We start from the raw sequence: 18,938 nt of genomic DNA, 5'->3' as shown, positions 1-18,938 counted from the left end.
CATTGTTCCCATCTACTAGTACCTGCAATCATCCTAGCTACTTTCATATCCGTAACCTCAACCTTGTTGATAAGGTAACCTGAATCCACCCAACTTTCGCTCCCATACAACAAAGTTGGTCGGAAGATTGAACGGTGCACAGATAACTGAGTCTTGGTACTGACTTCCTTCTTGCAGAAGAGAGTAGATCGTAGCTGAGTGCTCATTGCATTGGCTTTGCTACACCTTGCTTCCAGTTCTTTCACTATGTTGACATCCAGTGAGAATATGCATCCTAAGTACTTGAAACCATCCACCTGTTCTAACTTTGTTCCTCCTATTTGGCACTCAATCCATTTATAATTCTTTCCCACTGACATTACTTTCGTTTTGGAGATGCTAATCTTCATACCATAGTCCTTACATTTCTGATCTAGCTCTGAAATATTACTTTGCAAACTTTCAATCGAATCTGCCATCACAACTAAGTCATCCGCATATGCAAGACTGCTTATTTTGTGTTCACATATCTTAATCTCACCCAGCCAGTCTATTGTTTTCAACATATGATCCATAAATAATATGAACAACAGTGGAGACAGGTTGCAGCCTTGTCTTACCCCTGAAACTACTCTGAACCATGAACTCAATTCACCGTCAACTCTAACTGCTGCCTGACTATCCATGTAAACACCTATAATTGCTTGCAAAAGTTTGCCTCCTATTCCATAATCTCGTAGAACAGACAATAACTTCCTCCTAGGAACCCGGTCATATGCCTTTTCTAGATCTATAAAGCATAGATACAATTCCCTGTTCCACTCATAACACTTCTCCATTATTTGCCGTAAGCTAAAGATCTGGTCCTGACAACCTCTAAGAGGCCTAAACCCACACTGATTTTGATCCAATAGGTCCTCAACTAATACTCACACTTTCCTTTCAACAATACCTGAGAAGATTTTACCCAAAACGCTGATTAAAGAGATACCTCTGTAGTTGTTACAATATTTTCTGTTTCCATGTTTAGAGATTGGTGTGATTACTGCTTTTGTCCAGTCTGATGGAACCTGTCCCGACTCCCAGGCCATTTCAATTATCCTGTGTAGCCATTTAAGACCTGAAATTCCACTGTATTTGATGAGTTCTGACTTAATTTCATCCACCCCAGCTGCTTTATTGCACTGCAATCTATTGACCATTTTCTCCACTTCCTCAAATGTGATCCTATTTCCATCATCATTCCTATCTCATTCTACCTCGAAATCTGAAACATTACTGATCGTATTTTCACTTACATTGAGCAACTCTTCAAAATATTCCCTCCATCTGCCCAAGGCATCCACAGGATTCACCAGCAGTTTTCCTGCCCTGTCCAAAATACTTGTCATTTCCTTCTTACCTCCCTTTCAAAGACTGCTAATTACACTCCAGAATGGTTTTCCAGCAGCTTGACCCATAGTCTCCAACCTGTTTCCAAAGTCTTCCCAAGATTTCTTCTTGGATGCTGCAATTATCTGTTTGGCTTTGTTTCTTTCTTCAACATAACTTTCTCTGTCTACCTGAGTTCTAGTATGTAGCCATTTTTGATACGCTTACTTTTTCCTTTTACAGGCTTCCTTGACTGTGTCATTCCACCAAGCTGTTTGCTTCATCCTACTTTTACACACTACTGTGCCAAGACATGGATGGCATAGGAATTGAAATTGCCAGCAGAAAAGCAAAAGCAGAAATGCTGAGCTTCACTTTCAAATTGTTTTTTACAAAAGAGAATCCAGGAATACTGCCCTAGTTTAAGTCTTCTGTCACAATCAGAACGGTGACCAATATAGATACAAGTATCTAAATTCCGAAGAAGTTCTATTTTGGAAAAAATCATCCCTATTTCTGCCACATTTTAAGAATGCAGGGGGAAGCAGCTGAGAGTAAATACATCACTAACCAGTAGTGGTAAATGGGAGGAAATTTTTTGCAATATGCAAGTAATTTTTAACATTTATAGCTACTGAATTGTGACTCACTTTCTTACATTTTTCTCGTCAGATACCATTTTTAATCTGTTGATGAGTAGGTGTATTTCCCACACTACTTCTATTAAGTTTGAGCATATTGCATTGAGCACTGGCTGTAGACAAGAAACTAATGGCAAAAACTTTTTGCTCTCAGCTCAGCAATTGAGGGACTGAAAATCCATCGACAAATAGAATTGTTGTAGCGACTTAAACGTGGATGCTGCATTTGCAAGTTGTGCCCGGTCAATTGAGCTATTGGGGTGAAAGTTTTGAGACTGAAGATTCACACTGGCCCTAGCCTTAAAAACTGGACATAGTTTCTGAGGAAGCCTTAATGCCCTCAGTTATTTTATTTTTATGGCTATTATGCTGTGGTCTGACATGTTGCTGTGCCTAATGTTTTGACGTCTAATGGTGGAGAAGAGTCTTAGTTGGTTTTTGAACTCAAATGAGCTCGATGGACCGAACATTTTATATGTAACCGTGCGACGGTCAGGTCACGACGTCATCTGACTGCGGCCTGAGAGCGCTTAGTTGTACCAGCACGTGTTACGGAGCGTGTATCAATGTGAGCTTTCTTCTCGACATTTGTTAAGTTACTGCTGTGTAGTTTGCCACTAATCATTATCCTGGCACTTTGATGTGTATTATGTCTGCAAGTGGTTTAAGTAAAAGGTGGCTTCCAGCTTTGATATTAGCAATGAAACAGAAGGTGGGAAGTAAGTTCACCAAGATTTAAGTACTTATAAACACATTTTTACTCTTACAACAAGTAGGGACACTGTTTCATATAAATCACACAAATCTAAACGCTGTGCATTTGGCTATGTGCCTAAGAATTGCAGATACAAACAACTTAAACTGGAATGATAATGTAGAAAGTGTGTGGCAAGTGAACCATACACTGTATTATAGGCAGAACACTTAGAAGGTGCAACAGATCTACTAAAGACATTGTCTACACTACACTCGTCTTTTCTCTTTTGGAATACTGCTGTGTGGTATGGAATCCTTACTGGGTATGATTGACAGAGGATGTCGAAAAAGTCAAAGGGCACCTCGTTTTGTGTTATCATGATTTTGGGTGTGTGTGTGTCACAGGTACGATACACGAGTTGGTGTGGCAGTTATTAAAATAAAGGCATTTTTCGTTGCAACAAGATCTTTTGTGAAATTCAGATCACTAATTTTCTCCTCTGAATTCAAAAAGATTTCATTCATGGTCATAATTAAATAAAATAATAGAAGTCAGAACTTTCAGGGAAAGATTTAAGTGTTCATTTTTTCTGAATGCTGTGAGAGTATGGGACGGTAGAGAAATAATCTGAACGTGGTTCAGTGAAGCATATTCCAAAAATTAGAGTCTAAATTGTAGAGTAATCGTGTAGATCTGGATTACAGAGGGAATAAGACTACCGAAGTAAAATCTGGGACTTTTCAAAAGTAGGAAGATATGTAGAGCTTAAGATGCATTCCACAATTTCTGGCATTAGGGAAACCGAGAAGTCTCTTTGATTTCTCCCACTGACAGGAAGTGTCTCAGCAGATCACAAGTGTTGCCACCAAGATTGTATGGTTTACCCAAAATTCACAAACTAGGTTTTCTGCTAAGACCTACTGTTAGCGATATTGATTGCCCGACCTATGGCACTGCCAAACACTTGGCATCTCTACTACAAACATTCTTTGGAATAACTAACTTAAAATTAAAAATTTTGCTCATTTCATGAAAAAAAAAATTTTGCTCATTTCATGAAAAAAAAAAAATTTTGCTCATTTCATGAAAAAAATAATCTCTTTAGCTGAATCTGAGAGAGATTGCGACTAGTTTTGATGTTTTGTCGCTGCTCGCCATGGATCCTTAAAAAGTAAGGACATATTTGGAATGTGATTTTTTGCAAAGGATATGGCAAATCTCTGTAAACACTGTCACACGTGAACTTGCTTTCAGTGGGACAACACATTCTGTGAATGAACTAATGACATGACTACAGGGAGCCGACCTAGTGCAGTTGTAGCAAATTTCTGCATGGAAAGGCTGGAGGAAGCAGAACAGAAGTCGATAACATTTTTGTTTCCTAGCCTTGTGGAGGAAACAATGTCATGTCTGAGAATTCCTAAATTTTGTGAATTATGTTAGCTCTAATATAAAGTTCACAATAGCGAGAGGAAAGTTGCTAGAATTTATTTTTTTGATGTTAATTACCTAGAAAACATGACAGAACTTAGAGGCCCAAAATCTACAGAATTCCACTCATATGGACAGATACCAACTGAGGTATAATATATCACATCAATGAAATGACTTACTCTACAAATTTGTTATATTTATGAACAACAGTCGTGAAATGTACTGTTAAATTTTATTAGTAGGTTTAATGAGTTGGGGAAAACACATTGTCCGGAGAATATGTACCGTTTGCACACATTAACCAGCACGATGGATGCAGCATTTCTGCGAGAAGGGGCGGTGTTGGTCACACTGTGGTACTTAGTGGTTTGCTTATTACTCCTCACAGCTGCATCCTTTGTTGGAGACAGACTGCGCTCCACGAAATAATGCACCCCGCACAAGTGGATGGTGTCCTGAAAAGAAAGAAGAGCCATTTTGGCTCTAGTCTGCTCTTATATTTGAGTGGGAGCTGTCTCTTAACTGTCAGTCAATTTGTAATACTGCAGACAAAAATTGCAGACAGTTGTTATATGGGATGTTCAAAAGTTGTAGGAGTTGGAAGAATATAACTGTTTCGGTCGGTAGCTAATTGGAAATAGACAAGCGCAATTTCCACCTCTGGCACAGGCCAAACAGAACGAGAGATGAAGTCCATGAAAGGAAGAAAGAGGATATCAAGGGGGGGAGATATACTCCAGATAAGCGAGGCGGTCATTTCTGATCTGTACATATCAGTATTGGGATTATTAAGAGACATCTCCCATTGTACGTTAATTAAATACAGCAGGGAACAGCCTGCTTCATGGCTGTTCCAAGCAGAAAAGAGGAGTAATTAACACTTTAAGTGTTATTTGCCCCCACTTCTCTGTCCTGGCAGGTTTGCCTTAGCTTTGCAAACTAGGAATCACGTCTATCCATGCGTCCCAATTCCTGCTTGTAATCCATGACAACAGTCGGCTTTTGCGTGATGAAATTTTTTGAATTCGTTTCTCAAAGCGTGTATTCACAGACTGTGCCAACGATGACATCATCTCTGTTGCCGTGCTAGTCTCTGAACACTTGTACTCAGTACATATTTCACTATGTCGTTTCTCATTACATAGGGAACAAACTTTCTGTACTGCCACATTGTGCTGCTGACTGTGTCAGTTTGACAAACTTTCTGTACTGCCACATTGTGCTGCTGACAGTGTCAGTTTTTCCTGCATTGTGTGTGTGTGTGTGTGTGTGTGTGTGTGTGTGTGTGTGTGTGTGTGTGTGTGTCGCTTAGCACAACTCAGACAAGTTGTTGTCCTTAATGCTAAAGACTGCACATGGCACTAAATCTTCTGTACTATGACCTCCACTGTACGTGTCAGCGCAACTCCACATGTCGGGCAGCAATCCGCTGACGCCACGCCTTGACTGTCACACGATTATGTATAGAATGTTCAGCTTCCAGAGCTAGTTTTCGTTTAGAAACTGACTGTTGAAGTTGGTACAGCCTCTGAGGTTGAGTGCGACATTAGGTGGTGAAATGTTTGGTACACAAATATATTGCAGTCTGTACCCGATGCCCGCACCATTAAATTTACTGAGGCCGTAAATACTGACATAGAAGAATGGATTCTGTGACGGCGCAAGCACAAACATTATCGTGAGTCCTCTTCCCAGGAGTGCCGTGTAGGAACATCAGTTGTTGTGACTGAGTAATTCACTGCATTTCTGAACTCGGCTCTCACGTTCTGAGGAGGTATAGAGGTCACAGGGTAGACGAGAAATCAATTAAGCTCAGAGCTCCATTGTTTTGGTTCTACAGGAACTGACAGGTGATTTCAGGAAAAATAATACGTAACGTGATCCAACTACAGGTGCATACTATACTGAACCTTGACAGACACCAACTGACTGGGGTGCACGAAACAGCAGTAATTGCTGGGGCTCGAATTACCGATGTTATTACGGTAATTAAAGCAGTGCACAAAAGAATAAAGTGGAACGGAAACTGAGATTATATAGTTTTGTGGGTGAGGTTAATAGATTCTTGTAGTTCGATAACTGCATTAACAGAAACGTAGTGGCTCGCGAGACATTTCACCTGGTAGTTCCTGTCACAGTTTCACACTTCAGGAGAAGGAACACAATTGCAAGTGGGTTAGGTTACCATTTTTGCGCTGCATACTCCTTTTACTGAGCTTACGTGTTATACTGGCTAATGGAATGTATTGTGGGTGCCAGATTTTGAGTGGTCTGTCTATTTTATAGAGGCCTTGTTGAAAGCAGAACTGCCCGCATCTGCTAAGCGACTGCAGACAGTGGCGGTGGCGGTGACAGTTACGGGTGCGGAGACTGCTCGGAGGCAGAGCTGCACGTCGTCAGAGGCTGCGGCGAGAGCTGAGCCGCGGCAGCGGCAGCTCGGTGCCGCCGCCGCGCCTGTCGTGAACGCAGTCTCTGCATGGGACGTGACTGCAGCTCTGGGTGAGGTGGCTGCACTGCACTGCACTGGGTCTTTCGCTTCCTCAGATTTGAAAACACTGCGAGATACGATAACATTTCGGAATAGAGAACAGAGTGAACAAATGAGTGATGCTTATAAGTGCTTCAGAAATGGAAGATTAACATAATAGAATTAGCAAACAGTAGTTTCAATTATCACCGAATACTACATTACAATTATGATACTGATAGACGCTGTTTCAGAGGACCTAAACATATTTTAAGGAGTCAGGAGGTTAATATATACTCTCTTCTGTACAGCCATTTAAATTGGGATGGTACAAACAGTATTGAATCAACAGGTTAGCCTTTATTGGGGTTGTGTTGTCACTTTCCTTTTACATCTGGAACCAGAAGGTATTGATAACTTTCTGTACAACTGGTGGTGGGTTATACAGATGAAACCTGCTCTGAGCACCGTATCGGTCGCAGTGACATTTCTTTACATTCAGATACTTCTCTCTACCTTTGCCACCCTTGCCTATGAGGTTATTATTTACAACTGGTTAAACGCAAGACTATACAGGTAGGAGTATGGACTGCTTGCTCGCTAGATAAAAACACTGGAAACAGTCATCCCTTGTGACATTCGTAGTGACCCGAATGAACAGGCTTGAGCCGCAGTACGTAAACAGCCACAGAACCGCCTCTAGCCTCGACTACACATCCTTCGGAATAAGTGATTCGTCTGATTGTAGGTAGATGTGATGCATCACGTTGATTGCGAAGACACAATATTGCGACTTGTCAGATTTCACCAAATGCCTGCATTCGACCACTGCCCAGTTTTTGCGTCATTTGGACCACCGACGGCTTTATGTGGTGCAGTGAGGGTCGTCCTTTTGTGAGGTAGCTGACTCTCGATCTCTGTCGCAGGCAGTTATCTCCGTGACATTCTCTCTGAAACGATTTGATACTGCCCGGCATTTGCCGATAGCAGCAGTTCCTGTCTGGTTTGAAACAATTGTCATCGACGAGGTGCGACACTCGTCTCCCTTTCGATCCTATTAGTCATTTCATAAACCGCCAATCTTACTCCATGTTATGAGGCTGCAAGTGGTACACCAGTCCTCGTAGATAGGTTTGACACTCTGCAATTTTAAACCCTAGGCCCGGTATTTACTACTTTAGATGAAGCACGTTTTTTGCTGCTGATATACTGCCTTCAGTTGCTCAACTTTACTTTTGATGACTGCGATTTTGTTTCAAAATCTTTATTTAAGATTTTGACCTTATCATCTGCTTCAATTTACCGTGTAGCCATAAGTGTTTGAACAGTTGCCATCTTATTGAGAAATTTGTAATAATTGATAATACTTTCATGTTAATCTGGTACGAGAAACTTCGGTTTTAAATGTACTCTCAGATGATGAACTGAGGCAAATGTAACAAATAAAAATCTCGATATAGTGTTCGTAACTGTTGCTATAGCTCCTGAACAGATTGGGCTTAAATGTAAAAATAAAATACTGTGAGTGAGTAATCTGGTAATAACCGGAGAAAATGCCCCTAACCGGGAAGCTACAGTCAAGTATCTTTCACAGTTACATGTCTGCTGACAATGTGTTAACAACTCTTCCAAAAAAGTGACAGGTTTCTCACCAATTTTATGTGCCTGTATGAACTCGTATACACTGTAGCAGATTAATGTAAATAAGAGAAAACTGCATCAGCCAAGAGGCAGATTCGGCACTGTAGTGCACAACTGGTCTCAGCCACACTGAAGGTGGAACGGCCCGTCCTTCCTTGACCCAGTGAGTTGTGAAGAAGGATCTACACTTTCACGTCAACTCTTCCGAGGATCTAAGAAATAATAAGAACAGATGCAGAGATCCACTGGGGCTGTATTCGCTAACCCTTACATTGTATCCTCAGTACCATTGCACCACAGGTTAATCGCCTCTGGCTATCAATTAATGTAGCGTTCAGAGTTAGTTTCTCACATTAATTCTCTCTGTCAGCTTGTGGCACTTCCCTAAAGATTTTCATTTGCCGCGGGATGTACGGCAGTTAATAAATTACCCAGGTTTTAATACTGGAGTGACAATTTTTGCATTTTGCTTTGCTTTAATCCGTAAGTATTACGTACATAACATGTATTTTTATTACCTTTTCGATCCAGATTCGTACCAAAATCCTCTGGTGCAGTAGTGCTAAAATTTTTTCACTTGGCGTTAGTATTTCTTCAGCCCCTTTTTCTCGTGTCAGGCGTGTCAACTCCTAAACATCTTACTGTAGTTTGAATGAGGAATTGGAAAGTAGGAAATGGAGTACAGGTAATGGCAGGAGTTAAGGCAATTTCAGACACTGTAGTTGAGGTGCCAAGTGGTTGACAGGTACACAGATTGGATGGAAAATATTGCTAAGAATTCCGACTGTCCTCCTCAGGAATGAAAATGCACACACACGAAACTTGCAGTCGGGTCGCTGTTCCCGTTTTTTCAGCTCTGAGTAACGACTGTCCAAAGGCCCTGCAACATTTTCAGTGTCTCGTCCGTGCCTTGTAGACCACTCGGATCCTCGACTGTAGGGCAAGTGGTTACCGTTACTCCCTCCGTTACCATACGTGATGTCGATGTGCTGGAATGTGTACTTGTGCGTCGTGATGGGTGAAGGTGAGGAGTTACTCCGGGTCTCTCACACATTTGGTTTGCTCACCCTGTGACCTCCTTCTCCCTCATGCAGCACACAGTACGAGCAGTGCGCGGAAGGTCCGGCCGACGGTGCGCCGGGTTGTGACTGCGCCGGCCTCGGTTGTCGCCGTGGCGACAAAGAGGTCTGCGGGCGAAGAGGACAGCAGAGGCCCGGCAAAGAGGACTGCCGTGTGCGTCGGTGAGGAGGCGGTGTCGAAGAGGAGCCTGGCCAGCACCGTGGGGGTGACAGACAGGTGGGTGGCAGCAGAATTCACAACTGCAGAAAAGTTCTGCCTTTATGTGAACGAAATGCCTGGTACTGGCAGAAGAAACGGCAGTGTAGAATGTTCGTTATGATTATTACTGATCTTCGCAGCAAAATAAAACTTTTATCCGTTGTGAATGTGAACACTGTGACTATAACATGAAAAGGTTTTCAGAAATTACAACAACCGGTCGCCTTTTTAATTAGACGTGTTTCAGTAAATTAGGACCAGATACAAGCTGTGGCAAGATAGAAAATGAGAGCAAATAAGCACGACACGTGGCACAGTTTCACTAAATATTTGTGGTATAAGTTCTACTTGTAGATGTTACTTGCAGTTTAGCACTTTGGAAAACATTATTTACATTTACAAATTGTTTTCACTCTCTACTATTAACAGACTTTGCTGCAGACAACGACTTTTGCATTTTATAAATCATAAACAAATCGAAGACTGTTACTGAACTAAAGGCTCAAAGAGTTCATGTTGAACTAAAGATGTTGTTGATTAACACTCACATTGAAGAATATTACATCTTACTTACAGGGAATATATATGCGAAATTAACTTAAATTAGCAAAATTTAACTTTCTTGCAGGAAATATAAATGCCAAATTAATAAAAATTAGTAAAAACAGCTGCAGATTAACCACTAACCTGTCAGTCTCAGATGTTGTATGCCCAGTTCAGCCAATATATCGAGGAAGGAAATGGTTCTAGAATGAAATTTTCACTCTACAGCGGAGTGTGCGCTGATATGAAACTTCCTGGCAGATTAAAACTGTGTGCCGGACTGAGACTTGAACACAGGACCTTTGCATTTCATGGTCAAGTGCTCTGCTGACTGAGCCACCCGAGCACGACTCACTCCACGTCCCCACAGCTTTAATTCCGCCAGTCGTGCTTGGGTAGCTCAGTTGGTAGAGCACTTACCCGTGAAAGGCAAAGGTCCAGAGTTCAAGTCTCAGTCCGGCACACAGTTTTAATCTGCCAGGAAGTTTCATATCGGTGCACGCTCCACTGTAGAGTGAAAATTTCATTCTAGAAATATCCCCCAGGCTGTGGCTAAGCCATGTATCCGCAAATCCTTTCTTCCAGGAGTCCTAGTTCTGCTACGTTCACGGGAGAGCTTCTGTGAAGTTTGGAAGGTAAGAGACAAAGTACTGGCAGAATTAAAGCTATGAGGATGGGGCTTGAGTCATGCTTGGGTAGCTCAGTTGCTAGAGCACTTGCCTGCGAAAGGCAAAGATCCCAAGTTCAAGTCTCGGTCTGGCACACAGTTTTAATCTGGCACACAGTTTTAATCTGGCACACAGTTTTAATCTGGCACACAGTTTTAATCTGGCACACAGTTTTAATCTGGCACACAGTTTTAATCTGGCACACAGTTTTAATCTGGCACACAGTTTTAATCTGGCACACAGTTTTAATCTGGCACACAGTTTTAATCTGGCACACAGTTTTAATCTGGCACACAGTTTTAATCTGGCACACAGTTTTAATCTGGCACACAGTTTTAATCTGGCACAAAGCTTTATTGTGGCACACAGCTTTATTGTGGCACACAGCTTTATTGTGGTGGCACACAGCTTTATTGTGGTGGCACACAGCATTATTGTGGTGGCACACAGCTTTATTGTGGTGGCACACAGCTTTATTGTGGCACACAGCTTTTATCTGCCAGGAAGTTTTAATCTGCCAGGAAGTTTTAATCTGCCAGGAAGTTTTAATCTGCCAGGAAGTTTTAATCTGCCAGGAAGTTTTAATCTGCCAGGAAGTTTTAATCTGCCAGGAAGTTTTAATCTGCCAGGAAGTTTTAATCTGCCAGGAAGTTTTAATCTGCCAGGAAGTTTTAATCTGCCAGGAAGTTTTAATCTGCCAGGAAGTTTTAATCTGCCAGGAAGTTTTAATCTGCCAGGAAGTTTTAATCTGCCAGGAAGTTTTAATCTGCCAGGAAGTTTTAATCTGCCAGGAAGTTTTAATCTGCCAGGAAGTTTTAATCTGCCAGGAAGTTTTAATCTGCCAGGAAGTTTTAATCTGCCAGGAAGTTTTAATCTGCCAGGAAGTTTTAATCTGCCAGGAAGTTTTAATCTGCCAGGAAGTTTTAATCTGCCAGGAAGTTTTAATCTGCCAGGAAGTTTTAATCTGCCAGGAAGTTTTAATCTGCCACGAAGTTTTAATCTGCCAGGAAGTTTTAATCTGCCACGAAGTTTTAATCTGCCAGGAAGTTTTAATCTGCCACGAAGTTTTAATCTGCCACGAAGTTTTAATCTGCCACGAAGTTTTAATCTGCCACGAAGTTTTAATCTGCCACGAAGTTTTAATCTGCCACGAAGTTTTAATCTGCCACGAAGTTTTAATCTGCCACGAAGTTTTAATCTGCCAGGAAGTTTTAATCTGCCAGGAAGTTTTAATCTGCCAGGAAGTTTTAATCTGCCAGGAAGTTTTAATCTGCCAGGAAGTTTTAATCTGCCAGGAAGTTTTAATCTGCCAGGAAGTTTTAATCTGCCAGGAAGTTTTAATCTGCCAGGAAGTTTTAATCTGCCAGGAAGTTTTAATCTGCCAGGAAGTTTTAATCTGCCAGGAAGTTTTAATCTGCCAGGAAGTTTTAATCTGCCAGGAAGTTTTAATCTGCCAGGAAGTTTTAATCTGCCAGGAAGTTTTAATCTGCCAGGAAGTTTTAATCTGCCAGGAAGTTTTAATCTGCCAGGAAGTTTTAATCTGCCAGGAAGTTTTAATCTGCCAGGAAGTTTTAATCTGCCAGGAAGTTTTAATCTGCCAGGAAGTTTTAATCTGCCAGGAAGTTTTAATCTGCCAGGAAGTTTTAATCTGCCAGGAAGTTTTAATCTGCCAGGAAGTTTTAATCTGCCAGGAAGTTTTAATCTGCCAGGAAGTTTTAATCTGCCAGGAAGTTTTAATCTGCCAGGAAGTTTTAATCTGCCAGGAAGTTTTAATCTGCCAGGAAGTTTTAATCTGCCAGGAAGTTTTAATCTGCCAGGAAGTTTTAATCTGCCAGGAAGTTTTAATCTGCCAGGAAGTTTTAATCTGCCAGGAAGTTTTAAGAAAACGGCTGTTAAAAATTATCTCCATATAAATACTCTTAATTGTAATAGAAATACAATCTGGACATCTAGTTTCATACACCTTTTAAAATGCACATATTAATTTGCAGCTGAATTTTTTCTAATTTAAGTTAATGTGGCATATATATTCCCTTTAAGTAAGAGATAACCTTCAAAAGTGTGAGTTTTGACCAACAATGTCTTTGGTTTAAAATGAATTCTCTGAGCGTGTCATTTAATCACAGTCTTTGATTTGTTTACAAATTGTAAAACATGTCTTTGGCAAAATCTGTTAATTGTAGTGTGTGAATGCAGTTTGAAAGTGGGAATAATGTTTCAAAAAGTGTCACACATTACAAATATATATTTGCAGAATCTATTAACTGTAAGTAACACCTTTAAGTAGAACTTATATTGTAAATATTGCATAAAACTGTACCACATGTTGCGCTTATTTGCTGTTTTCTATGTTGCCACAAGTACACAACAAGCCTCACAAAGCTACAACAAAGAGCACTGAATGTACGTATGTACAATCTGATGATGAGCTGCTAGGCAGCTCGAAACCACTCGTGGTTTATTGAAATACATCTATTTGAAAAGTGACTGGTTGTGGTAATTTCTGAAAACCTTTTTAGCAAAAATCTGGGCTTCTTAACTCCTTTACGTATGTCACATAGGACAGCTTGTGTATTTTTCAAATAAATTTCAACATCTGAGCTTCAGAATTTCTCCATTTATTAACCGGCAGTACACCCGTAGATATTTTGATTATCAAATATGCCGGGAGAAACTCAAGAATCACATATTTTTCCCTTATACATTTAAGTCTCTTCTTTATCTACGGTAATAATTGAAGCAGAAGAAATGAATTAGAACTTGTGCTGCAGCCGAGATTCGAACCTGGGTCTTCTTGCTTGCTAGGCCAAAATGCTAAACATTACATCACCACAGCACTATGCTTAACATTCGTGCATTAACTACCAACACAAACTTCAGTTCATATCTTCTGCTTATTTTCTCTTACATTGTCACTACTGCCATGGAAAATAAATAAATTCCTTCTACTTCAGTCATCATCGTAGGCAAATAATTGACTTTAAACTTGTCCAATAAGTAAATATCATACTGCAAGTTTATATTCTGAACACTTGACTAAGTTATTTTATATTATCTTTACCAGTTTTGACAGAAGTACCCAAAAAAGTAATTGGCTTCAATTAAAATTACTTTTACTTTTCAGTCAGGTAGATTAATGACCTAACTTTAGGAAAAGTGTGGCTGCTCACTGTGTATCTTAGAATGGGCATTGTGACAACCATCACTGGTAGAGGAACATAGGGAGGATCATCATGCATGAAAAACACACCAAACGCAAGAGTTAATACAATGATATGTATTTTGAAGAAAAAAGAAAAGAGGATGACACAAGAATGAATACAAATGTTATCAACATATTCAGTGTTCATTTACAGTTTTAGATTACCATACCTTTGGAAAACAGCTACATTTCAAAGTTTTTATCTCTGTGCCTGTTCCTCTCTGTTGGAAGAATACACTCAAGAGGTGCTTCACAGGAGTGATAGAGGGTATTCCTGCATTTAGTTTTAAAAACAATCATTTTACTTAACTATGCTGAACGAGAAGTTTCACTTCAGTTGAACTACTGGAGTGCTAGTATCAAACCTGCTGCTGTGCTTAGGTTATCATCTAGCATGATGGGGTCAAGTCTCTTTTGTTTACCTTCTGTTAAGGTGCTTGCCATACAATATGCAACTGTCATTACTTATTTTGGGGTGTTCCCGCAGCAAACATTTGATAGTAGGATGTAAGTACTCTATGTACATACTCTTTTCAGCTTGCAAAACCATCAGTGCCACTGCAGTAGGCTTCGTGACCTGAAACAAAAATTATTAAATTAATTTTCATTAATATCCTAACTTATCAATGGTTAATTTGTGTATGTGTTATGATTAAAGTGAGACTAACTGGCTGTGGAGGTTAACTGAATCACTCTATTAAAAATGAACAGCCAGACTAATTTTAGTTATTAGAAAATTTAGTTATCTTAAGTTCACAAACCTTCATTATTTCAAATCGTGTTTCTGTGGATAAAATAGGTAGCTGCTGTATTGTTAACCTTTGAAGAGTTACTAAGATTCGAAATTAATTTTTTGGGGACTATCTGTTATGTTAACGATGGTGGTCTTTAAAAACATGTTTTACTGGTTTCATTGCGTACCTCATTTTCAAACATTCTTATACTTTTTATACTGTTGCAAAACATATTTCACTAATGTGTATGATAAGTGAACCATATGTTTCAGGGTTTACTAATCAGTGTTTAAGGCCACTAAAAACATGGATTGTTCTACTTCTATACTCACTGACACGCACCAATAGAAGCATTATTAAGCATTAGAATTAGGCATACTGTGAATTTAAGGTAGACAGTCATCGAGTAACTGAAAGACATGGCTAGTCAAATATCCACCAAAAATTTGTTTATGGGAATTAGATAGAAGCCTGACCATTTCTAGGTCAGTGCTTAAATGATACACAGAAAAGGCCTTTATTGTAGAAGTTGACAACAATAATTCTAGGCAGTCAAATGAACGTTCAGAATTGTTCAGAAAAGTGGAAAAAGTGTGTCTGACTATAATACTTCTGCACATGATTTTCATTATGTCCGAAAAACTGGAAGAATTCTTGCATCTGGATTTGCTAAGGAGAATGGAAAATCTGTACCAAAGAACTGGGAAAGAGAGAACGTAGCTTTACTGGGGTGGCTCGAGGCATTCATTAAACTAATCCAGACCTTTCATAACAGAAGTGTATGAATGGCTACTAACTGTACAGATGCAGATGTGAAAGTGTTAGATAACAAGGTTTTCCTTCAAGAAAAATACAAGTTTTAATTGGAAAACGTGCCATCTGGATGAGACAGCAGCAACTACTGTGCAGTGGCTACTGAAAGTGTTGTATCGGTCTAGCTACAGAATAGTTGAACAATCTATGTGTACTGGAAGTAGTTCACTTGTGACAATGGTTGGAATAACTACCGACATTGTTAGTGTTTCCTAAGGTACACTTTAATGATGACATTCACACAGTGTCCCCAGTGTGTAGGTGGAGCCACAGTCTTACTTTGGATGAATAGTGAACTGTTTTTACCAGTCCTGCGTAACTCACACGAAAAGACCACCAAAGACACCCTAAAGTCTCAATTCTGACAATCACAAAAGCTGCAGAAGTGTACCAGCAGTATCGTACACAAAAGACAATGGTATTATTTTACTTACTCTGATACTTCAAACAGGCCAAGCTGCATCATATTGATCTAGAGATTGTTTCTTTCAAGAAATTATATAATGCAGCACCTTTTTCTTATAGCCAGCACAGAGTTACCTGTCACAGCCTGTGATGTCGATGGACTTCAGGGGTTGAGCATTACCCCCTTGCCATCACTAACAGAAATATACGTGTCAGTTTAAGGCTTATGGTAGTCAACAACTGAACACAGATATTGTTGTACATGAAGATTATCAGCCAGCTCATTTGACTGACATTTGCCAAATTGTTTACACAAAGAATGTGTTTGGTGCCTACTTCCACTGTTGATTTTGACAAGATCATAACTGCAGATGTGAACATTCCTCAGCCTTTGAAGATGTCAAGGCCAATGTCAAAAGAAGTAAGGCAATATCTCCAGAAGTAGTTCTTCTTATCGCAAAGCCTCTCTTCCAGGAATAGTAGGAATAATGAAAACTAAATTATTGGTTCTGACATACACTCCCATCAAAAGCAGTTTTAATGAAGAAGCTAGATTAAAAGAACAAAAAGAAGCTGAAAAAATGTAATAGGCTTATAGGAAAATAGTCTAACAGTGAAAGTAACAAAAATTTAGAGAGAGAAGTATCTGACTTTGAAGAATCCTAAGAGGCTAAAGGGTCTGATTGTTACCTAAGACATCTTATTTGCAGCAGAGTCTTTCTTCAAATGAAGATAGTGCAGTGTATCATCCTGGAAATTTTGTGACTGTCAGTGGCAAAAAATTGTACAAACTTTCTGACATGATGTTGCAAAATTTTTTTCAGATCCTAAAAGATGCAATGTGGGTGTTATTTTACTCTTGCCTAAGAGTCATCAGGTACCTTTCTCTGGTGGTTCAGCAGATACTTGCAGTCTCATTTGTGTAATGTGTAGCTGGATCCAGCCCAAGCAAATACTGCTCATGACATCTTCCTTTCATCGCCTAGTGTTGTACGAAAGTGTCTGTTTCTGCTTACCAAACAAAATGATTTTTAAGCCGGAATTTCACGTGCTTATTCGACAGAATAGTCTAGAGTTAGCCTACTGCGATATTTATTTTATCAATACAAATTAAGGGGGATAGTATAACATGAAGTATAACCAGTACTCTAACAGCAACGCCACCGACTGTCCCGTGCTGACTGCTAGCGCCGTGCAACAGCACTGCTGTTCAGTGGCTCCTGGGCTACTGGTTGTTCTTTGTGTTTTACTGTCCTCGCTAATTCGTAGTAATAAAACAAATATGGCACTAGACTAATCTGGGACTACATTATCGTATGAAAACTTCAAAAATTATTTTATTTGTAACTGGAATCGATCCGACACTTTCCATCAACACTGGTCTTCGTGTAAAAGACTTGGTGGGCTACATTTGTTTTGTTTGGGCTGACTCCAGCTACACATTGCAAAAACGAAATTGCAAATATATGCTGAAAGACCAGAGAAAATTTGCCTGACACCTCTTAGAAGTGACATTCGATATGTGACTGGAACAGTGAAATTTAACCAAACACATAAAAGGAAGTTTTGTACAAGAGTGTGATGTAGTCTTAGCTATTTATTAACCATTTAGAGGCTGTTGTGTTTCTACGATTCTCGTATAAATTATTGTTTGTATCTCATGATACTGTATTACGTAGGGTGCAGCAATTGACTGCTTTGATGTGATCTTGTTTCTCAATGTGTAACAGTTAATGATGATGATCAGTAGTCTCTTGCATGGGGTTAAGTGGATCACTTGCATCTATGTTATGTTTTGGTCTCTGCTTTTGTTAATATTTAAATTATGCTCTTAATATATTTTTGAAATGTTCCTTACACAGTAGCCAAATCAGTGATGTGATAAACATTTACTTGTCAAGAAAAACAAAAATGCAAAAAATTAAAATGAAAAGAATGGTCCCATTAAACTAACATTAATACATTTAAAACTTACTGCAATACATTCAGAAACGTCACATCTACCGGTCGAAGGCGTTCTAGCCTGACGCTGTCCACGAAGACATCTAGTGCATCTAGGCCACACTTGTCTGTTGCAGACACCAGACAGTGTTAAATGTCTTATTTGCTGTTACGTCTTTTAGCAGTAGGAGTCATAAGCAACTTATGGATCATGGTGTGGATGGAATAGACAATTCTTTGTTTATTCCATAAAGCTTGGCAGTGTGCTCTTGCTACATTCTTAAAATGAGGATTGTCCTTTGCTTTTTGGCTATCCTGCAATGACTATGAATGTAAGCATGTAAAACATAACCAGACTGTTGGCAAAATAGAAGAAAAAAACAATTTATGATGAAGAGAATTCCTGTTTACCTTCAGTGCTAATAGGTTAACGGTATGCGCAGCACACTGCTGATGTGACGGCAAGCTATACTGGAATTCATTCACACCTTCATCAAGAATGGTGCTACTTGAACGAGCTGCATCCCTTTTGGCTTATCAGATGCCTGAACTTCACCTTCACCAGGTTTCATTCCATATAATTTCATTCCATGTAACTTTAAAAGAAATAATTGGAAAGATGATATTTGAAAAAGTAACACAGAACTGTTACTTGGAAAACTCGAACAAAAAATACATTACATTACTTTAGGTGAAAGCTTTGATGAAACTGCTGCCATTTTGTGTTACAGAAGACACCACTTTCTTATGAATATTAAAATCGTGATACATACTCTAGATACCAGCAACCAGAACATCGTATGAATGGCATCCCGCAAGCCTCTCTATAGCAAGCATAGCAGATGTCTACCTGGTGTCTGATTGTCGAGCAAGTGCATAGTAACCCCCCGAGAAAAGTCGTCCTAAACTGTGTCTGGCAATCTGCTGTGGTTGTAACTGTCTCAGCTCTTGATAACCCTTCTATTAGTTTCATTTTTTTGGTTATTGTACCTTTCCTTCAGTCGTGCAGAAACAATCTTTCTACACACCACTGTCCCATTTGCTGCCAAACCTTTTATTAAAATTATGAACGACTCTTCTTTTACCACTGAAAAGAGCTGAACAGAACAGCAGACAAAATCTAA

General features: G+C 39.7%; 1 protein-coding gene across 4 annotated transcripts in view; it reads left to right on the top strand.

Annotated features, from left to right (window-relative positions):
• Positions 1–18,938, top strand: part of LOC126292181 (zinc finger CCCH domain-containing protein 14) — a 203,091-nt gene that overhangs the window by 42,149 nt on the left and 142,004 nt on the right. For 2 of the 4 annotated variants that reach the window (XM_049986019.1, XM_049986018.1), the window contains exons 6-7: positions 6,409–6,621; positions 9,325–9,526. In XM_049986019.1, the coding sequence (XP_049841976.1) occupies positions 6,409–6,621; positions 9,325–9,526 (415 nt within the window). The remainder of the gene's footprint in view (positions 1–6,408; positions 6,622–9,324; positions 9,527–18,938) is intronic. The other 2 variants (XM_049986021.1, XM_049986020.1) reach the window with 1 other exon arrangement.

This window comes from Schistocerca gregaria, chromosome 9 (assembly GCF_023897955.1).
Source record: "Schistocerca gregaria isolate iqSchGreg1 chromosome 9, iqSchGreg1.2, whole genome shotgun sequence".
Taxonomy (NCBI): Eukaryota; Metazoa; Arthropoda; class Insecta; order Orthoptera; family Acrididae; genus Schistocerca; species Schistocerca gregaria.
The sequence above is the reverse complement of the archived record's forward strand: the minus strand, read 5'-3'. Positions and strand labels throughout refer to the sequence as shown.